This window comes from Loxodonta africana, chromosome 3, assembly GCF_030014295.1.
Source record: "Loxodonta africana isolate mLoxAfr1 chromosome 3, mLoxAfr1.hap2, whole genome shotgun sequence".
NCBI classification, from domain to species: domain Eukaryota; kingdom Metazoa; phylum Chordata; class Mammalia; order Proboscidea; family Elephantidae; genus Loxodonta; species Loxodonta africana.
Window position 1 is genome coordinate 159,543,272 of NC_087344.1, and position 16,210 is coordinate 159,559,481.

The 16,210-nt window shown below is 43.0% G+C and overlaps 1 protein-coding gene and 1 non-coding gene across 4 annotated transcripts in view; one reads left to right on the forward strand and one right to left on the reverse strand.

Moving 5' to 3' along the window:
- SLC22A15 (solute carrier family 22 member 15) overlaps window positions 1-14,926 on the reverse strand; it is an 87,071-nt gene extending 72,145 nt beyond the window's left edge. For 2 of the 3 annotated variants that reach the window (XM_064282376.1, XM_023547502.2), the window contains exon 1: window positions 14,773-14,924. In XM_064282376.1, coding sequence (XP_064138446.1) covers window positions 14,773-14,859 — 87 coding nt within the window. In that variant the 5' untranslated portion in view covers window positions 14,860-14,924. Of the gene's footprint in view, window positions 1-14,772 lie in introns of all 3 variants that reach the window. The other variant, XM_064282377.1, reaches the window with a different exon arrangement.
- On the forward strand, window positions 10,316-10,419 carry LOC111750539 (U6 spliceosomal RNA). Its single transcript, XR_002785646.1, has one exon. It is a non-coding gene; the product is annotated as a U6 spliceosomal RNA (small nuclear RNA).
- Window positions 14,927-16,210: the final 1,284 nt, after the last annotated feature.

A 16,210-nucleotide genomic window follows, 5' to 3' on the forward strand; every position in this document is an offset into this window, starting at 1 on the left:
AAAAATTAGAACATTCCAACAAAGAAGAAGAACGTCAAAAGGAAGTTTCAGGATCTACTGCTAACACAAAAAAAAAAAACAAAAAATTCCCCTTGCAAAGCCCTTTATACTTTTTCAAAGGGTTTTCTTCTACATTTGAGATCTGTCTGATACCGAGGGCTTTGCATGTAGATGGTGCAATGCTGGGGGTCACAATGACTCTGATTAAGAGACTCACATTCCAGCTCACTTGGAGCAAAGGAGAATGAGAAACACCAAAGACACAAGGAAAATATTAGCCTAAGAGACAAAAGGCCCACATAAACCAGAGACTCCATCAGCTTGAGACTAGAAGAACTAGATGGTGCCCACCTACCACCAATGACTGCCCTGACAGGGAACACAAAAGGGAATCCCTGACAGAGCAGGAGAAAATTGGGATGCAGACCTCAAATTCTAGTAAAAAGACCAGACTTAATGGTCTGACTGAGACTGGTGGAACCCCAGAGGTCATGGCCCCCAGACTCTCTGTTAGCCCAAAAATAAAACCATTCCCAAAGCTAACTCTTCAGAGAAAGATCAGACTGGACTATAAGACATAAAATGATACTAGTGAGGAATGTGCTTCTTAGCTCAAGTAGACACAAGAGACGATGTGGGTAGCTCCCGTCTGGAGGCAGGATGAGAATGCAGAGGGGGACAGGAGCTGGTTGAATGGACACGGGAAATATTGCGTGGAGAGAAGGAGTGTGCTGTCACATTGCAGGGAGAGCAAGTAGGGTCACATAACAATATGTGTATAAGTTTTTGTATGAGAAACTGACTTGAATTATACACTTTCACTTAAAGCACAAAAATACATACATACATACATAAGATGGAGGAATGTACAGAGTCACTGTATCAAAAAGAATTCATCAAAATTCAGCCACTTTGGGAGACAGCACGTGATCAAGAACCAATGGTACCGAAGGAAGAAGTCCCAGATGCACTGAAGGCAATGGTGAAAAACAAGGCCCCAGGAACTAACAGAGTACCAACTGAGATGTTTCAACAAACAGGTGCAATGCTGGAAGTGCTCACTCTATGCCAACTGACTGGAAGAGATACATATACAAAAAAAGGTGATCCATAGAAATGCGGAAATTATTGAACAATATCATTAATACCACACGCAGTAAAATTTTGCTGAAGATAATTCAAAAACGGTTGCAGCAGTGTATGAACAGGCAAGTGCCAAAAATTCAAGCTGGATTTAGAAGAGGACATAGAACCAGCAACATCATTACTGATGTCAGATCAACCTTAACTGAAAGCACAGAATACCAGAAAGATGTTTACCTATGTTTTATGGACTGTGCAAAGGCATTCAACTGTGTTGGTCTTAAATTACAGATAACATCACGAAGAATGGGAATTCCAGAATACTTAATTGTGCTCATGTAGAACCTGTACATAGACCAAGAGGCAGCTGTTTGAAAAGAACAAAAGGATACGGCATGGTTTAAAACCAGAAAAAGTATGTAGCAGGGTTGTATTCTTTCATCATACTTTGAATAATCTGTATACTGAGCAAATAATCTAAGAAGCTGGACGATGTGAAGAACATGGCATCAGGACTGGAGGAAGACTCATTAACAACCTGCGTTATACAGATGACACAACCTTGCTTGCTGAAAATGGAGAGGTCTTGAAGCACTTACTGATGAGGATCAGATTACAGCCTTCAGTATGGATTATACCTCAACATAAAGAAAACAAAAACCCTCATAACAGGACCAATATGCAACATCATGATAAATGGAGAAAAGATTGAAGTTGCCAAGGATTTCATTTTACCTGGATCCCTAATCAACACCCATTGAAGCAGCAGTCAAGAAATCAAACAACACATTACATTGGGCAAATCTGCTGCAAAAGATCTCTTTAAAGTGATAAAAAGCAATTAAATGTCACCTTGAGGACTAAGGTGCACCTGACCTAAGCCATGGTGTTTTTAATCGTCTTATATGCATGCGAAAGCTAGACAATGAATAAGGAAGACTGAAGAGGAATCGATGCATCTGAATTGCAGTGTTGGTGAAGAATAATGAATATACCCCGGACTGCCAGAAGAATAAACAAACCTGTCTTGGAAGAAGAACAGCCAGAATGCTCCTCATAAGTGAGAATGGCGAGACTTCATCTCATGTACTTTGGAGATGTTATCAGGAGGAATGAGTCCCTAGAGAAGGACATCATACTTGGTAAAGTAGAGGGTCAGTGAAAAAGAGGAAGACCCTCAACGAGGTGGGCCGACACAGTGGCTGCAACAATGGGCTCAAACACAGCAACGACTGTGAGGACAGCGCGGGGCTGGGCAGCACTTCCTTCTGGCGTACATAAGATCGCTGGGTTGCAGCTGACTCAATGGCACCTAACACCAGCACAATTACAAAGCCCCTTTCACCTGTTTTAGTGACTGCCCCTCCAGATTACAACCCGCTGAGATTTAATTGATGGATATAAAGATATGAACGGGGCAAAGGAACTCAGAAGGAGATGGTTCAAATCACATGTGCTAATGACTGCAGAGCCTTCGATCCAGGTAAAATGAATTAGTCATGTTTTCTCTCTAAATGAGAAGAGCTAGCTGGCTGTGGGTTTCTGACCCTTCCAGTGACATAAAGCTGTGACCTCATGTGTTCAGGACATCTGTTCAGTTGAGCACCTGGGAGGTCCTGACTCCTCTGACACCCATGACCAGCCTTACTAACCAGTAAGGGAGACAAAGTAGACAGGCAGGTATGGTGCTGCATGACAACTGCTGAAAGGGGAATTCACACCAGGCCATGGGGAAGAACCTAACCCACCGTGAGAGATTAGAGATGAGAGGTCATGCCTAACCTGCATATGCATTAATATTCAGTTCTCTTTAACCACAGCACATTTATACAGGTCACACAGTCATATGAAATGGTTAAGCATTCAGCTGCTAACCAAAAGGTTGGTGGTTTGACTCTACCAGCAGCTCTGTAGGATAAAGACCTGGCAATCCGATTCTACAGATTATTGCCGAGAAAACACTATAGGGCAGTTCTCTCTGTAACATGGGGTAGCTATGAGTTGGAATTGACTTGACAGCACTCATCAACAACACGGTCATATGAAGTGACAAGATGGTTGCCACCTACACATGAAATATTGGAGTGGTTTTCCTCTATTTACCATCTTTGTGACAATTTCCCATATTTTTTTTTTCACATCCCACCCCTTTTCCACAGTGGGTACAAATATCCTCTTGTTCTTCTAGTGTTATTCTATAACTACCATGCACACACTCACCCACGTATTTTTGTCTAATGAAATCACACTCATCAGCAGATGGGCCTTAAAGCCACAACAAGAAACCACCATCCATTCTCCCCTGGAGGAGGACTAACAACATCTCAAATAAATCATTATCTTCTCTAGCTCTACCCCAGGGGGGAAGAAGAATAAGTGCCACAGATGGCTGAATTATTTTCCCCCTTTCAAAGTAATTACAATTAGAAAAATGACTAAAATTCACTAGAGGATTAAAACACAAAGTTTCCAAAAGTAAGGGTTTTTGAACTAATTTTATATTAACACCATTATGCGCTTTTATAATACTTCTCAGGAAGCCAAGAAAGTCTCCCATAAATTATCTCATCACAATACCGTGGGCTGTGAAGTCATGGCCAGTATAATGTTTACTCTGCGTGGGCTGTGAAGTCATGGCCAGTATTATGTTTACTCTGCAAACAGGAAGAACGAGACAGCAATTAAAGTGAATTGTGGTAGGTTACGTATAACGTTAATAGCAAAACTAGGATGAGAGTGGAAGCCACCTAACTTTGGTGCCAGAGCTTTTTTCAGAGGACAAAGATGATTTTATTGTTGTCATTACTATTAGTCTCTTATGTGTTAGCGCTCAGTTATCTAACTCAGTCCAAAGTACTACACGGGCAAGCCAGAATCATGAACGCAAGGATTACATGCCTAGGCTCAGCACAAAGTGGGTATTTGAAGGGTATTTTTTGGGTGGCTTTTTACTGATATTACCTATTTTTTGTGTTTAAAATTTGGGACACACTTATCTACCCTGAGTAAGTGAGGTCTCTAAGTCCGGTTTCTTCCCTACTCAAGTTCATTCACACCATACTACCAGGTCAGTCTCCATGAGACACTTGTCATGAAACTCTTCTGATCAAAACATATTAACAGATAAATTATAAATTTCCTAGCATTCCAGCTCCCCTACCACATAGCCCAATTGCTAACTAATTTGCAACTCAAACCTTCTGTGCTAGGCTATTCATATCCCCAAACACGACTTACTCATTTGTTAAGGAGACAATTTATGTGGTGTGAAAAGCATATGATATCTGTACACCTGTGTGTGAACCTCAGCTCTAGTTAACAATGGGCAAATCAAACCCTCTCTAAATTTCATGTTTTCTCTAGAAAGACTGGATGCTAGTAGTACATCTTAACCTATCTAGCTTATAGAGTTGTTCTGATGGTCAAATGTAAGGTTTTTATAGCCAACAGCAAATTATAAAGCACTACGCAAATAGTATACATCAGTGTTTCCCAAACTGTAATGTACAGAGTGTGTCTCAGCAAGACTAGAGAGAGGCCTGAGATCCTGCATTTCTAGGAAGCTCCCCATTAAAGCCAATGCTGCTGGTCCAGGCCACATGTGATAGCAAGAATACATGCTACTCCCTTTTACACTTTTTCCAATTTCATGTTTTTCCACCTGACATGACCTCCCCATTTTTCCCTAAATCTAAGCTTCAAAGTTCAGTTCAAACCCAGCCCTCCTTCTGAACACTTCAACCAACAGTCTAGACCACACTGATTGCTCTCTTTCCTAAATTTCCAAAGTATTCACTGGCTGTGTTGTTTACTGGGGAAAATACCGCTTTGTATCATTATTTAACTGTGTAGATACAACTATAATTTTCTAACAGTGTTTCATCTCTTATAGAAAAGAAAACTTATCTTATGCTTCTATATCCCTCTTTGATAGTTAAGGTTGTATGTCAACTTAGCTGGGCCATGATTCTCAGTGGTTTGGCAGTTATGATGTAATCAACTCCACCATGAGACCTGCTATGAGCAGCCAATCAGTTGAAAGTGAATTTCCTTAGAGGTGTGGCCTACTTCCAGTATATAAATGCACGTTCCAGCAAGGCTCTCATTCTGGATTCTGCATCAGGCTCGTCATCATCTGACCTCCAGTTCCTGAGACTTGAGCTAGCAGCTCACTTGCCGATCTTGGGATTCGCTGGCCTCCACAGCCTGTGAGCCAGTGGCCTGCCATCTGACCTGCCAAACATGAGTTCATCAACACTTGCAGCTACATAAGCCCAGCCTGATGCCTGTCCCACAAACTTGGAACTTGCCAGTTTCCACTACTGTGTGAGTCATTTCCTTGAGATCTCCCTCTCTATATATATTTATGTATATTTATACACAGACGCTTCACTGGTTTTGCTTCTCTAGAGAACCCAACCTCCATGAAACCCAATCCACCACTGTGTACATAAGAGCCTATCATACACTTTGTTAACTAACTACTTGGAGAGTGGTGTAGCAAAAATAATTTTTAATTAATTTCAAGTAATTTTGGGACTTACCCTTTGTTCCAACCACTAATTAAGACTTTGGACAAATTATTACCCTACATTTGTTTCTGTTTTTTTCTCACTCTCTTTCTCTCATAAATTGGTAATACCAACATCTAACCACTCTTCCTTCTGTGATTTCAACTCATTTTAATTTTTAAAATAATACAAATGTATAAGAAACAGTCCTTTCCTTCAAGGCACTTACGTTCATGTGAGGACAACAAATATATCTCAAGCTATAAACACAAGGCAGATTGTGACCAGAGCTACATTAGCTATAGCAGAAATGAAGTTCCTGGGAGCACAAGGAAAGCAGATGGGAATTCCAATTAGAGGTATCAGGAAAAAGTTGTGGAGGGCGTGACACTTGACAGCAAATATTGAGAAGTTGCTAGAGGTTTAATTTTTTAAAAATCAGGGGAAGGAATTTTTAGGTAAAAAGAAATAGCCCAATCAGAATCATGCAAGTGAAGATTTTTTTAGGATTCTAGCACAGCTTTCCCCAAACTTCAGTCATCTGAACAGCCCTTTCAAGAGTTTTCCATACCTATTTTCTGTCTGCTATTTAAGTCTTCTGTTAAATCAATTCAAATTTTTTAATTACAGACAAGTAAAATTTTATATCAGTAAGTTTATCACTCACCAGATGGAATGATAAAAATAAACACAATGTGACAATACCAGGTGTTAGCTAGTATGTTTTTAAGATGGGCAAGATTTGGGGGCCGGGGTAGGGGCAAAAGTGAAGGAACAGCCTTTTTTTATTTTATGCCTGGAAGGTTGGGGCAGGTGCTTTAGCACCTTAAATATGTTGTCATTTACTTGCTGGTTCACCTCACTGGTGTGGCACAGCAGCTGGGCCCACAACTGCTCTACCTTCCCCAAGGTCCGCCTTCGGCTTCTCTGACCCCTCAGCCAGGTGTATGTTCGGTGTCATGATGAAGGGCACCTGCTTCGTCAAGGCTGAAGGCAGTGAAAACTGACACAGATTCCAGGCAATTCTGATGGGTCCAGCTTGTATGTTCCCTTCCCGGCTGCCTGGCCTGCAGACTTCAAGATCCGGCATCAGACTGGGACTTCTGAACCGGCTCCCACAATTTCATATGGTCAAATCTTCATAATAAATCATTCATTACTTACATACATACTTAAATACAGGCATATACACACGGTTTGTGTGTACATATGCATACATGCATATATACATGCATACAGCTCCATCCTGTCTGTTCTGTTTCCTGCTTCTCTGGCTGAACTATGACAGATAGAATCTTAAACAAATGTGGCAAAACACAAGCATTTTTTGCGATGGAATATGGAAGAAGGATGTATGTGTGATATTATTCTCTGTACTTTTCTGTTTGAAATGCTTCATAATTTAAATAAGTTTTGCAAGAAAATGACTAATAAATACAATGAAAATATTTTCTGCCAAAGTCTGAACCTACTTTAATTTTAGCTCATTCCCTTTGCTAAAACAGAAACATTTACAAATGTTTTGAGAAGTGCTGGCACCAAATGAAATTTTCTCCTTAGATAAATTGAAGGGTTAAAAAAGAATTGAAAAAGAATACCCTCTCTATGAGTTAATGCTATCTACCATGCAGGACATTCTTTGGGCTGTCAGAACACACAAAAAGATAAGATTAGAAATAACTGATAGAATAATATTGAATCAAGAACAAAGGTGACAGGAGATCCTCAGAAAGAGGGGAGCATGATGTCTTCCTCTTGGACGCTATGGGGAAATATACTGACAGGTGAGAATAAAAATAAACTCTCAAGGAAAAGAAAAGGATGTTCAAGAAGTTTACACCTAGTAACCTCTATTTTATCCACAGTGTTTGGATAAAGAACACCTGGAGAAAGCGAGAGGAGTGGCGTCAGAAGTCTGAGTTTGAGAAAAGTGACAATCAACCAAGGAGAAGTGAAGGCCAGAGCAAAAGAATGCCCCAATAGCATGGGCCGTGAAGGCTTTGGGACAGTGAAAAAGAGGAAACAAACTACATTGCCAACAAAAGAGAACTGAATAAGCAAATTATGATCTAGTTACACGATGGAATACATGAGATAGCCATTAAAGATACGTATTCATTTATGAGCACAGCAAGGCATTCACAATACTGGTGAGAGACAAAATCAGGTTATGAAAGACATCCATGCAAAAAATATAAACGTACATGTTTGCATAATATAAAGTCTGAACAGTTACACTCCAAAATGTGACCGTGTTTTATTTCTGGATGGTAGACATTCTCATGTGTTTTTTTCCCCTGTATTTTCTGTTTTTCTATGATTACTTACTACGTACTATTGGATGAGCCCTATAAGGGTCCCGTGAATGCAGATGTTAGTTTTTGTTTAAGCATTTTGTTCAAAGAAATCAGAGATTCCTGTGCTGTGTGTGTCTCTGGATTTGATGGCCTCTTCCTTCTAAGGCACCCTGTAACTACAGTGATGAGCACTGCCAGTGTTCTGAAAACCTCAGGGTCAACACTGACACAATACCAATTAATTGCTGGGCACTGGGCAACTTTAAGAAATCATGAACTTGCAAAAGAAAGCAATTACAGCTTTCACGATCCAGTCATTTCCAAAAAGGAGGGTAAGGACAAAGGGGTCATTTGCATAAGGTCCCTTAGCCATCGCGCAGAAGAGGTGCAGGGCACTCAAGTGCAGTGTTTTTCTGCCATATTCATATCGCCTGACTTCATATTTTTAATGACTTCATTAGTGCTGTCCTGGAAGCTAATACATTCTCTGTCACTGCACATGTCCAGCAGCAGTGGGTGGTCCTTTGTTAGGCATACTGCTGGGGATTAGTGTGCTGCATTGGCATAAGGCTAGCTGCTTTCCAATTCGCAAGATGGTCCAAGCCTAAAAGCGCTCCTGGCACTTTCCAGAGACCTCTGTAATTCCACAACCTCCCTGGATGGAAATCTAAATTTCTGATAGATTTGCATCTTCATCTGCTTTAAGCCAGGTGGCAGTATCTGTCTATGGACAAAACCAGCTCTTCTAGGGCATCCTAGGGGCAATATGGTGTTGGTCTCTTCCACATGTGTTACCCCACCCACCTAAACTGGTACAAGGAATACTGGGCAGTGGTTTCCCTCAGATCATCAAAAACCTCTCAGGAGATCCAAGTTCTAGACCTCAGTGAGAAGGCAGAGCTAATGTGAGGGTAGGGGCAGCCCTAAAGCTTGCTCTAACCATCAGAGATCGTCATGGCAGATGGTCATGTTTTAGAGATGTGGTACTGCAGCTCTTCCTAATGCCATAGGTTCTCGGCATCACTGAGCCCCTGGTGGTGATGAGAATCCCCTGGTGGTGAGAACCCCTTGGTGGTGTAAGAATTCTCTCGTGGTGGATGAGAACCCCTTGGTGGTGGTAGTGAGAATCCCCGGTAGAGGTGGGAACCCTTTGGCAGTGATGAGAATTCCCGGGTGGTGGTAAGAACCCCCTGGTGGTGAGTACCTCTTGGTGGTGGTGAGAATTCCCTGGGAGAGACTGCAACCCCTTCGCAGTGATGAGAATTCTCTGATGGTGATGAGAACCCCCTGGGGGTGGTGAGAATTCCTGGTGGAGATGGGAACCCCCTGGTGGTGGTGAGAATTCCCTGGTGGTGGTGAGCATCCCCTGGTGCATAAGCATTGTTAATACTGACTGTAGTACTGTAAGGTCTACACTAACATTGATGGGGTGAAATGAACTTCAAATTTTGCTTATGACAGAGATTACATTAGCCTGAGACCAAAAGAACTAGATGGTGCCTGCTACAACCGAAGACTGCCTTGACAAGGAACACAACAGAGAAGCCCTGAGGGAATGGGAAGGCAGTGGGATGCAGACCCCAAAGTCTCATAAAAAACCAGACTTAATGGTCTGACTGAGACTAGATGGACCCCGGAGGTCATGGTCCCCAGAGCTTCTGTTAGCCTAAGACAGGAACCATTTCCAAAAGCAACTCTTCAGACAAGGATTGGACTGGATTATGGGATAGAAAATGATACTGGGGAAGAATGAGCTTCTTGGATCAAATAGACACATGAGACTACGTTGGCATCTCCTGTCTGAAGGGGAGATGAGAGGGTAGAAGGAGTCAGAAGCTGGCCAAGTAGACATGAAAAGAGAGAGTAGAGGGAAGGAGTGTGCTGTCTCATTAGGGGGAGAGCAATTAGGAGTATATAGCAAAGTGTTCATAAATTTTTGTATGAGAGTCCAACTTGATTTGTCAACTTTCACTTAAAGCACAACAGAAAAAAAATTTTTTTTTAATTTGCTTATGATAGAAAGGATAAGAGAGCCAGCTATCACTCCTGTGATAGATACCTCATCAAAAGGTAGTCTTCCTATGAAGGAGCAGGGCAGGGTGACAAATACAAGCAGGTAGGCGAGGTAAGCTGTGACAGCTTAGAATTCTCTACAAAGTTGTATACGGCACCCCGAACAAAACTCACTCCACTCCACCCTCCTAAGTATTAAGTGACTACAATTCACGACCATAATCAATGAAAGGAGCATCAATTTAAAAAGAATGAGTCATTATTTTCAAACAGTAAACTGCAGCATTCTTTCCTAGGTGAGCAAACCGTTTCTTTACTGTTTTTTTCTTTTTTTTTTAATAAAAAAAATTTAACACAGAAGAGCAAAAACAAGATAAAATACATGAGCCAACCATCAAAATTTATAAATGGGTACTCACTTAGGCAGCACATACACTAAAAGTGGAACAATACAGAGATTAGCATGGCCCCTGAGCAAGGATGAAAAATAACAAATGGTGACATCTTGTCTATTTGCTTCAGATTTTTAAAATACAGTGTTACAAACAGAAACAAAATCCACTGTGCACCTATCCCCAAACCCACTTCCTCTTCCTTCCCAAGGGGCAGGCAATCTCATTTACTGGGTGTGGATCTTCCCTTTTCCATGTTATACTTCTACTACATTTTTCCTCTACATTCAAAAACCAAACATGTATCGCTCCATGTGTTTTTAAAATGTGTATTACATATGTGCCACACTGTATGTATCACTGGTTTTCTTTTTAACATTGACTTTACAGATTTACCAATGTGCATATATACAGATCTAGTTCATTCATTTTAACTGTTATATACTCCTGAATTTATACCTCAATTTAATTATCCGGTCCCCTTTTCAGTCATTCAGGTGATTTATAATTTTGTTATTATTATGAACAACGCTACAATAAACTTCCTCTACATGTTTTCTTATCCACAGGTGTGAGAGATGCTGTAGATGTATATGCAGGAGTCTAATGCCAGGTTTTAATTTTACTAGATGGTGCCAAATTGCTCTCTAAATGGGGTAGTTCTTTTTTCTCCTCATTTTTAATGACACTTGTACTGTTAGACTTTTTAATGTTTGCTAATCTAACAAGTGTGAAATGGTATTTCATAGTCATTTTAATATGCTTGTCCCAGATGACCGCTGAAGTTAAACATCTTTTCATGTGTTGACTATTAGAGCTTCCTTTTCTGCAAAGTACCTGTTCAATCATTCCACTTTCTAAAACACTGTGAAAAGATATTGATTGCATGCATGATAGGAATGCACTGGTGGCTCCAGGTCTAAAAAATAACGTTGGAGTTATTAAGAGTTTACATAAAAATAATGTCTCCCAGAACACCGGACTACCGCACTCAAGCTGAGGTTGACAGCAGTATCACAATTTTATTGGTGAAACTAATGCTTGTTACAGGTTACAAGCTTCTGTTGATTAATGGATTTTTTAAATCCGGTGCAAATAATACTCCAACCTACAACTCACGATCTTGGGGAAAATGAAGGAGATGGAGCCTCTGGGCTTAGAACAAAGAAGTAGGGTCCATTTTCATTTGATGTCTAACAAAACAAAGAACTGTGTTCTAATCTTTCTCTTCCAGACAGCCTGAAAAACAATCACACGCACACACAAACACAAAATAGCGGTGATGGTACCAACTCTGAATCACCACTGGCAACCAGAAACAGCACTAAGGTAAACGGGATCATCTGCATTTAAATACCATGAAGAACTTTTACCCTACAGAGGGCATGTGTATTTTACGGTAGGAATTTTTCTAACCGTAAAATTATAAATTTTATTGCTTGTTTGGGTCTTTGGGTGACACAAAAGGATAAGCAGTCGGATGCTAATCAAAAGGTAGGTGGTTCTAGTCCGCCCAGAGGTGCCTTGAAAGAAAGGCCTGGCAATCTACTTACTTATGAAAAATCAGCCACTGAAAACCCTGTTGAGCACAGTTTTACCCTGGCACACATGGGGTCATCTAATGTTGGAATCAACTGAGCAACAACTAGTTTTTTATTTTTATTTTGTTGCGGTACTGCTTATTTTTAAGACAATCACTTTTATACAGACAAGGCTTTTTCTTTGGCTTCTTGCTTGTGTACTTTAAAACCACGTATCAGTATCACCAAGGTGTTTGCATCTTATCATGGTGAATACTGAAGGGATGTCTACAAAAATCTGCACGTATTTGTCACGTATCTGAAAGGTGGCTGCTACGGCAGATCCCACAGATGGTGTTTGCAATGAATGTGAAGGTAAGTCTCCTAGCCAAAGGAAACTGGATACTCAGTAACTTTTGATGATCTATATGAAAGTACCAGTAGTTGAAGAAAACAGTTAACCTAAAGACCTTTAGAACTGGCTTTGGAATATGATTCTGTCCTCTCAGTTTGAACAAGATGTATTTGAAGTAAGGAAAATAAAACCATTTTAAACAAAAGACAATAGTCCCAAAAGAGGGAAAATGCAAAAAGATCTCTGAAGTGTCCATCTCTGTCCCTCTAGTTTCGTGTCTCTTAGCTGGGGTTGGTCATTCTCAAATGGCAGATGGAGAAAAGAGTCCTGCTAAAACAGAGACTCCCTCTCTCTGGCAGTGCCTGTGTGCAGTTTGGACTGTGCAATCCTTGGGCAACGGTAGACAAATACTTTGGTTTTAAAAGTAAACATCAAGCTCCTTCCACTTAAGCCTATTGCTCCCCGAGAAGGGTTTCTTACTTTTCCTTCCAACCCCCCAAGAATGATGAAAACATCTGTGATACAGCTGTGCAATGAATGGGATTCCCTAGTACTCCCCCATGTCCCCAGGCCAGCTCTCCTAGCCCAAACCACCTCCAACAACAGACCTGGTAAATTTCTTTGTAGGACTCTGCTCTCATATCCAGGCTAGTTTTGAGCGGCCTACGACCACTTGAATCGTGTATCTCAATGGGGTGGTTGAGTTCTCATACACGTGTGGCAGCTGTGAAGGATTCACTTCTGTTTGGACAGGGGTGCCTCCTTCGTTCATACAGGCACAGCTTCAGAGCACCTCCCCAGCCCACACCTACAAGGTAAACAGTCACTCATTCCTACACTCTCAGACCCGACCCTTCTATGGCAAATACTAGCCGTATGTCAGCCAAAGATTAAGACTCTTCAGCACCAAACTCTAACCAACTAGAGTGACCATAAATGAAAGAAAGGGGGGAATCTTAACGAGTCCTGAACCAAGAACACAGGCCATTTCAGTGCCACACTTCATTCAAGACAAACTTACTCTAAGTCAGTGGATACCTGGCTAGGCTGGTGAGACGATGATAACATAGGGGGTGGAAAGTAGGGAAGGAGAAGTGGAATTGCTCCAACAGTGGATTATGTTCCTGGAATTCCTGGTTAGAAGGAAAAAAAGAATTTTCTCAAGCAGTGTTATAAACGAAGATCAGGCATCATAGTTACAATTCTTTTTTCTCTGTATTGCGGGTATATCATACGGTTAAATACTCTTTTGTGATTTACCACGAAGACTTTTCCCCTTAGGGAATTGCATTTAAAGCTAAAACGGCGAGCTTAAAAGAACTTCAGAATACTGCTGACTGTGAGCTGAGAACTTGTTCTGCTAGAGAAGGAACAGATTCCATGGATCTGTCCATCTATTTGACCAGTTCTTCTGGCCGATAATGAAATCAGCTGAAATTTCAAACATCTCAATGGAAAGAGAATCATGACATTAACCCCACCACCATCACCATCTTCCTGTTGCAGCACTGACTATGCAAGATTTAAGCAATTAGAGGACTGCTGGTTGTATCCATGCCCACTCTGTACTTTCCTCAGAATAACTATCATCTCACGTTAACTGTAACGACTTGTTTAACTATCTGCCTGCCCCACGCCAACTCCACTGGAAAGCAAGCATCATGAGGGCAGGAACTTTGATATGCCCACCATGTCATTCCAGAGCCCAGCATACAGTAATCACTCATTAAATATGTATTGAATGAAAGAATGAGTAAAGAGCTGGCTCACAGTAGGTACTAAAAAAGGATTTGTAATGAAATGCCTTTAGAATACTGGAAATAGTAACTGATGTCAAGCGGGTGGGCTATTCAGAGAAGGAGAGAGAGACTGTGGTAGACTGGGATGTGCAAGTAGGTTCAGAGAATTTTACAGAAAGAAGAAATGATTCCATTTTATAAGCACACATTATAGATGGCACTACTGGGCTTATAAAAGTCTCAGCCTGAGGCTGGCCTTAGAGCAGAATGACCCAGCAGAACTTAAACCGAAGAGAAATAAATCCCACGCATTGGAGCTGCAGGATTTGGAAACGCCCTCACACCCTGGAAAAAGAGGGTAAATATCCAGACCTGAAGGAGGCCGCCCCAGATCCACCTTTTGCCTGGGGGTTGCAGGGCTGCCTCTGCGTCCTAGATTCCAAGGTGACAATATCACCGATGAGGATAACAATTCCCTTTCGTGTACGCAGCGTAGTGCAGGTAACAACGCAATTCTGCACCGCTAATTAACGAGCTCATCGGCTGAAGTACCCTTCTGGATACACTCCTTCCTTCAGCAGGGGCGGGGGAGAGCGAACGCCGGGCCCGGCTTAACCCGACCACAGGGAGGGGATGGGCGGCTTGGGCCGGCAGAAAGCCCGGTCATTCCGCCGACGACCCTGGCATTCCCCCAGCGCAGGCCACAGCGAGGCGCCTCGCCCTCCGCGCGCGGAGTCGGCGCAGGGAAGGCTCGCCACAGCTCGGTGTCTGCAGAGCCTCGGCCTGCGGGGCCCGGCGCCCCGGGAGAGGAGGAGCGGCCGAGGGGCCGAGGGAGCGGAAGCGGGGAGCAGGGGGCACTCACCTGCAGCAGCACGGCCAGCAGGAAGCACAAGTACATCTGGTAGATGCCCATCTCCCCCACCGCCTTGAACGCCTCCTCCATCTCCATGGCGGGCCGCGCTCGATGGCCCCGGGCCCTGCGGGGGACCGGAGCCCGGCCCGGCCCGCGGCGAGCCCCTCGGCGCCCGGGACCGCTCGAACCAGCCGGGGCGGCGGCAGAAGAGCAGGGGGCGACGGGTGTGGTTGCGCGTCTGCGCGGGGTGGGTGGGGCCGGCGGGGAGGGGCGGGGCGGCGCCGGGGCGCGGGCGCGGGGATGGGGCGGGGGTGGGGTCGGGGACGGGGGCGGGCGGGGAGGGCGTTAGAGGTAAGGGGCTGGCTGCCCAGCGCCCGGCCTCTGGGTTTCCTGCTTAATAAAACGTTGTAGGGGGTAGGGGGAAGTTGGTTGGTGGCTGCGGCGCTGAAAGTGAGAGGAAAGAGGAAGTGGGCTCGGGCGTGAGGTATCCCTTCCTTTGGAGAAATACAGGAACAATTTCCGCGTGTAATCCATAATCCGTGACCCCTGCGTTATGTGACGCGCGGAAATTATTGGGTGGCCTGTTGGTTTCTCAGCACTATTTGTCCTTTTGTACCAATCAGTTTAAAGCGCCCGGGGATTGGGGAGGGGCGTCTAGACCCTTCTGTTCAATGTTTTTTTTTTTTCCAGTCCTTTTCTGGGCCAGCGATGTGTTAAGTCCACAAATAGGTAAATTATTGCAAAACAGTGAGACACATATACTTACAGAAGCATGTACGATATATGAAGGAAATACAAAGGAGGAAACGATTAATTTTATGGGGCAGGAGGCGATGGCTGCCAGGGAATTTGAAGGATAAATAAATGGCGGTTTGCCAGGAAGGAAAGGTGAAAAAAAGACGTGGCAGGACCGAGGGACACGCTAGTTGCCTTCCTTAGTCTCCTGATTTCGCCACCTTCTGAGGTGGGTTTTGTTTTGTTTTAACAGCTGCACAGTATTCCATTGTCCAGGCCATGATCCTCAGTACAATATTGAATAGAAGTGGTGACAACTGGTATCTTTGTCTTGTCAGCGCCATTGTTATGCTTCGAAAAACTCATTAATAATTATGATGTCACTTGTAGCCCATAGGTCCTTGGATGGAACAAACTACTACAAATCTAAATATTGGCAGTTCAAACCCACCTATTGGCACCCTAGAAGAAAGGCCCAGCAATCTGCTTCCATAAAGATTACAACCAAGAAAGTCTTCTGCAATAGTTCTACTATGTAACACGTGGGGTTGCCCTGAGTCGGAATAGACTGGACAACAAGGGGGGGTAACCCTTAAAAAAAAAAAAAAAAAAGACCATTGCCATGGGGTGGATTCCCAGTCATGGTAATCCCATGTATTACATGTATTATCTAAGTCCCTGGGTGGTGCTAATGATTAAGCACTGGACTAGC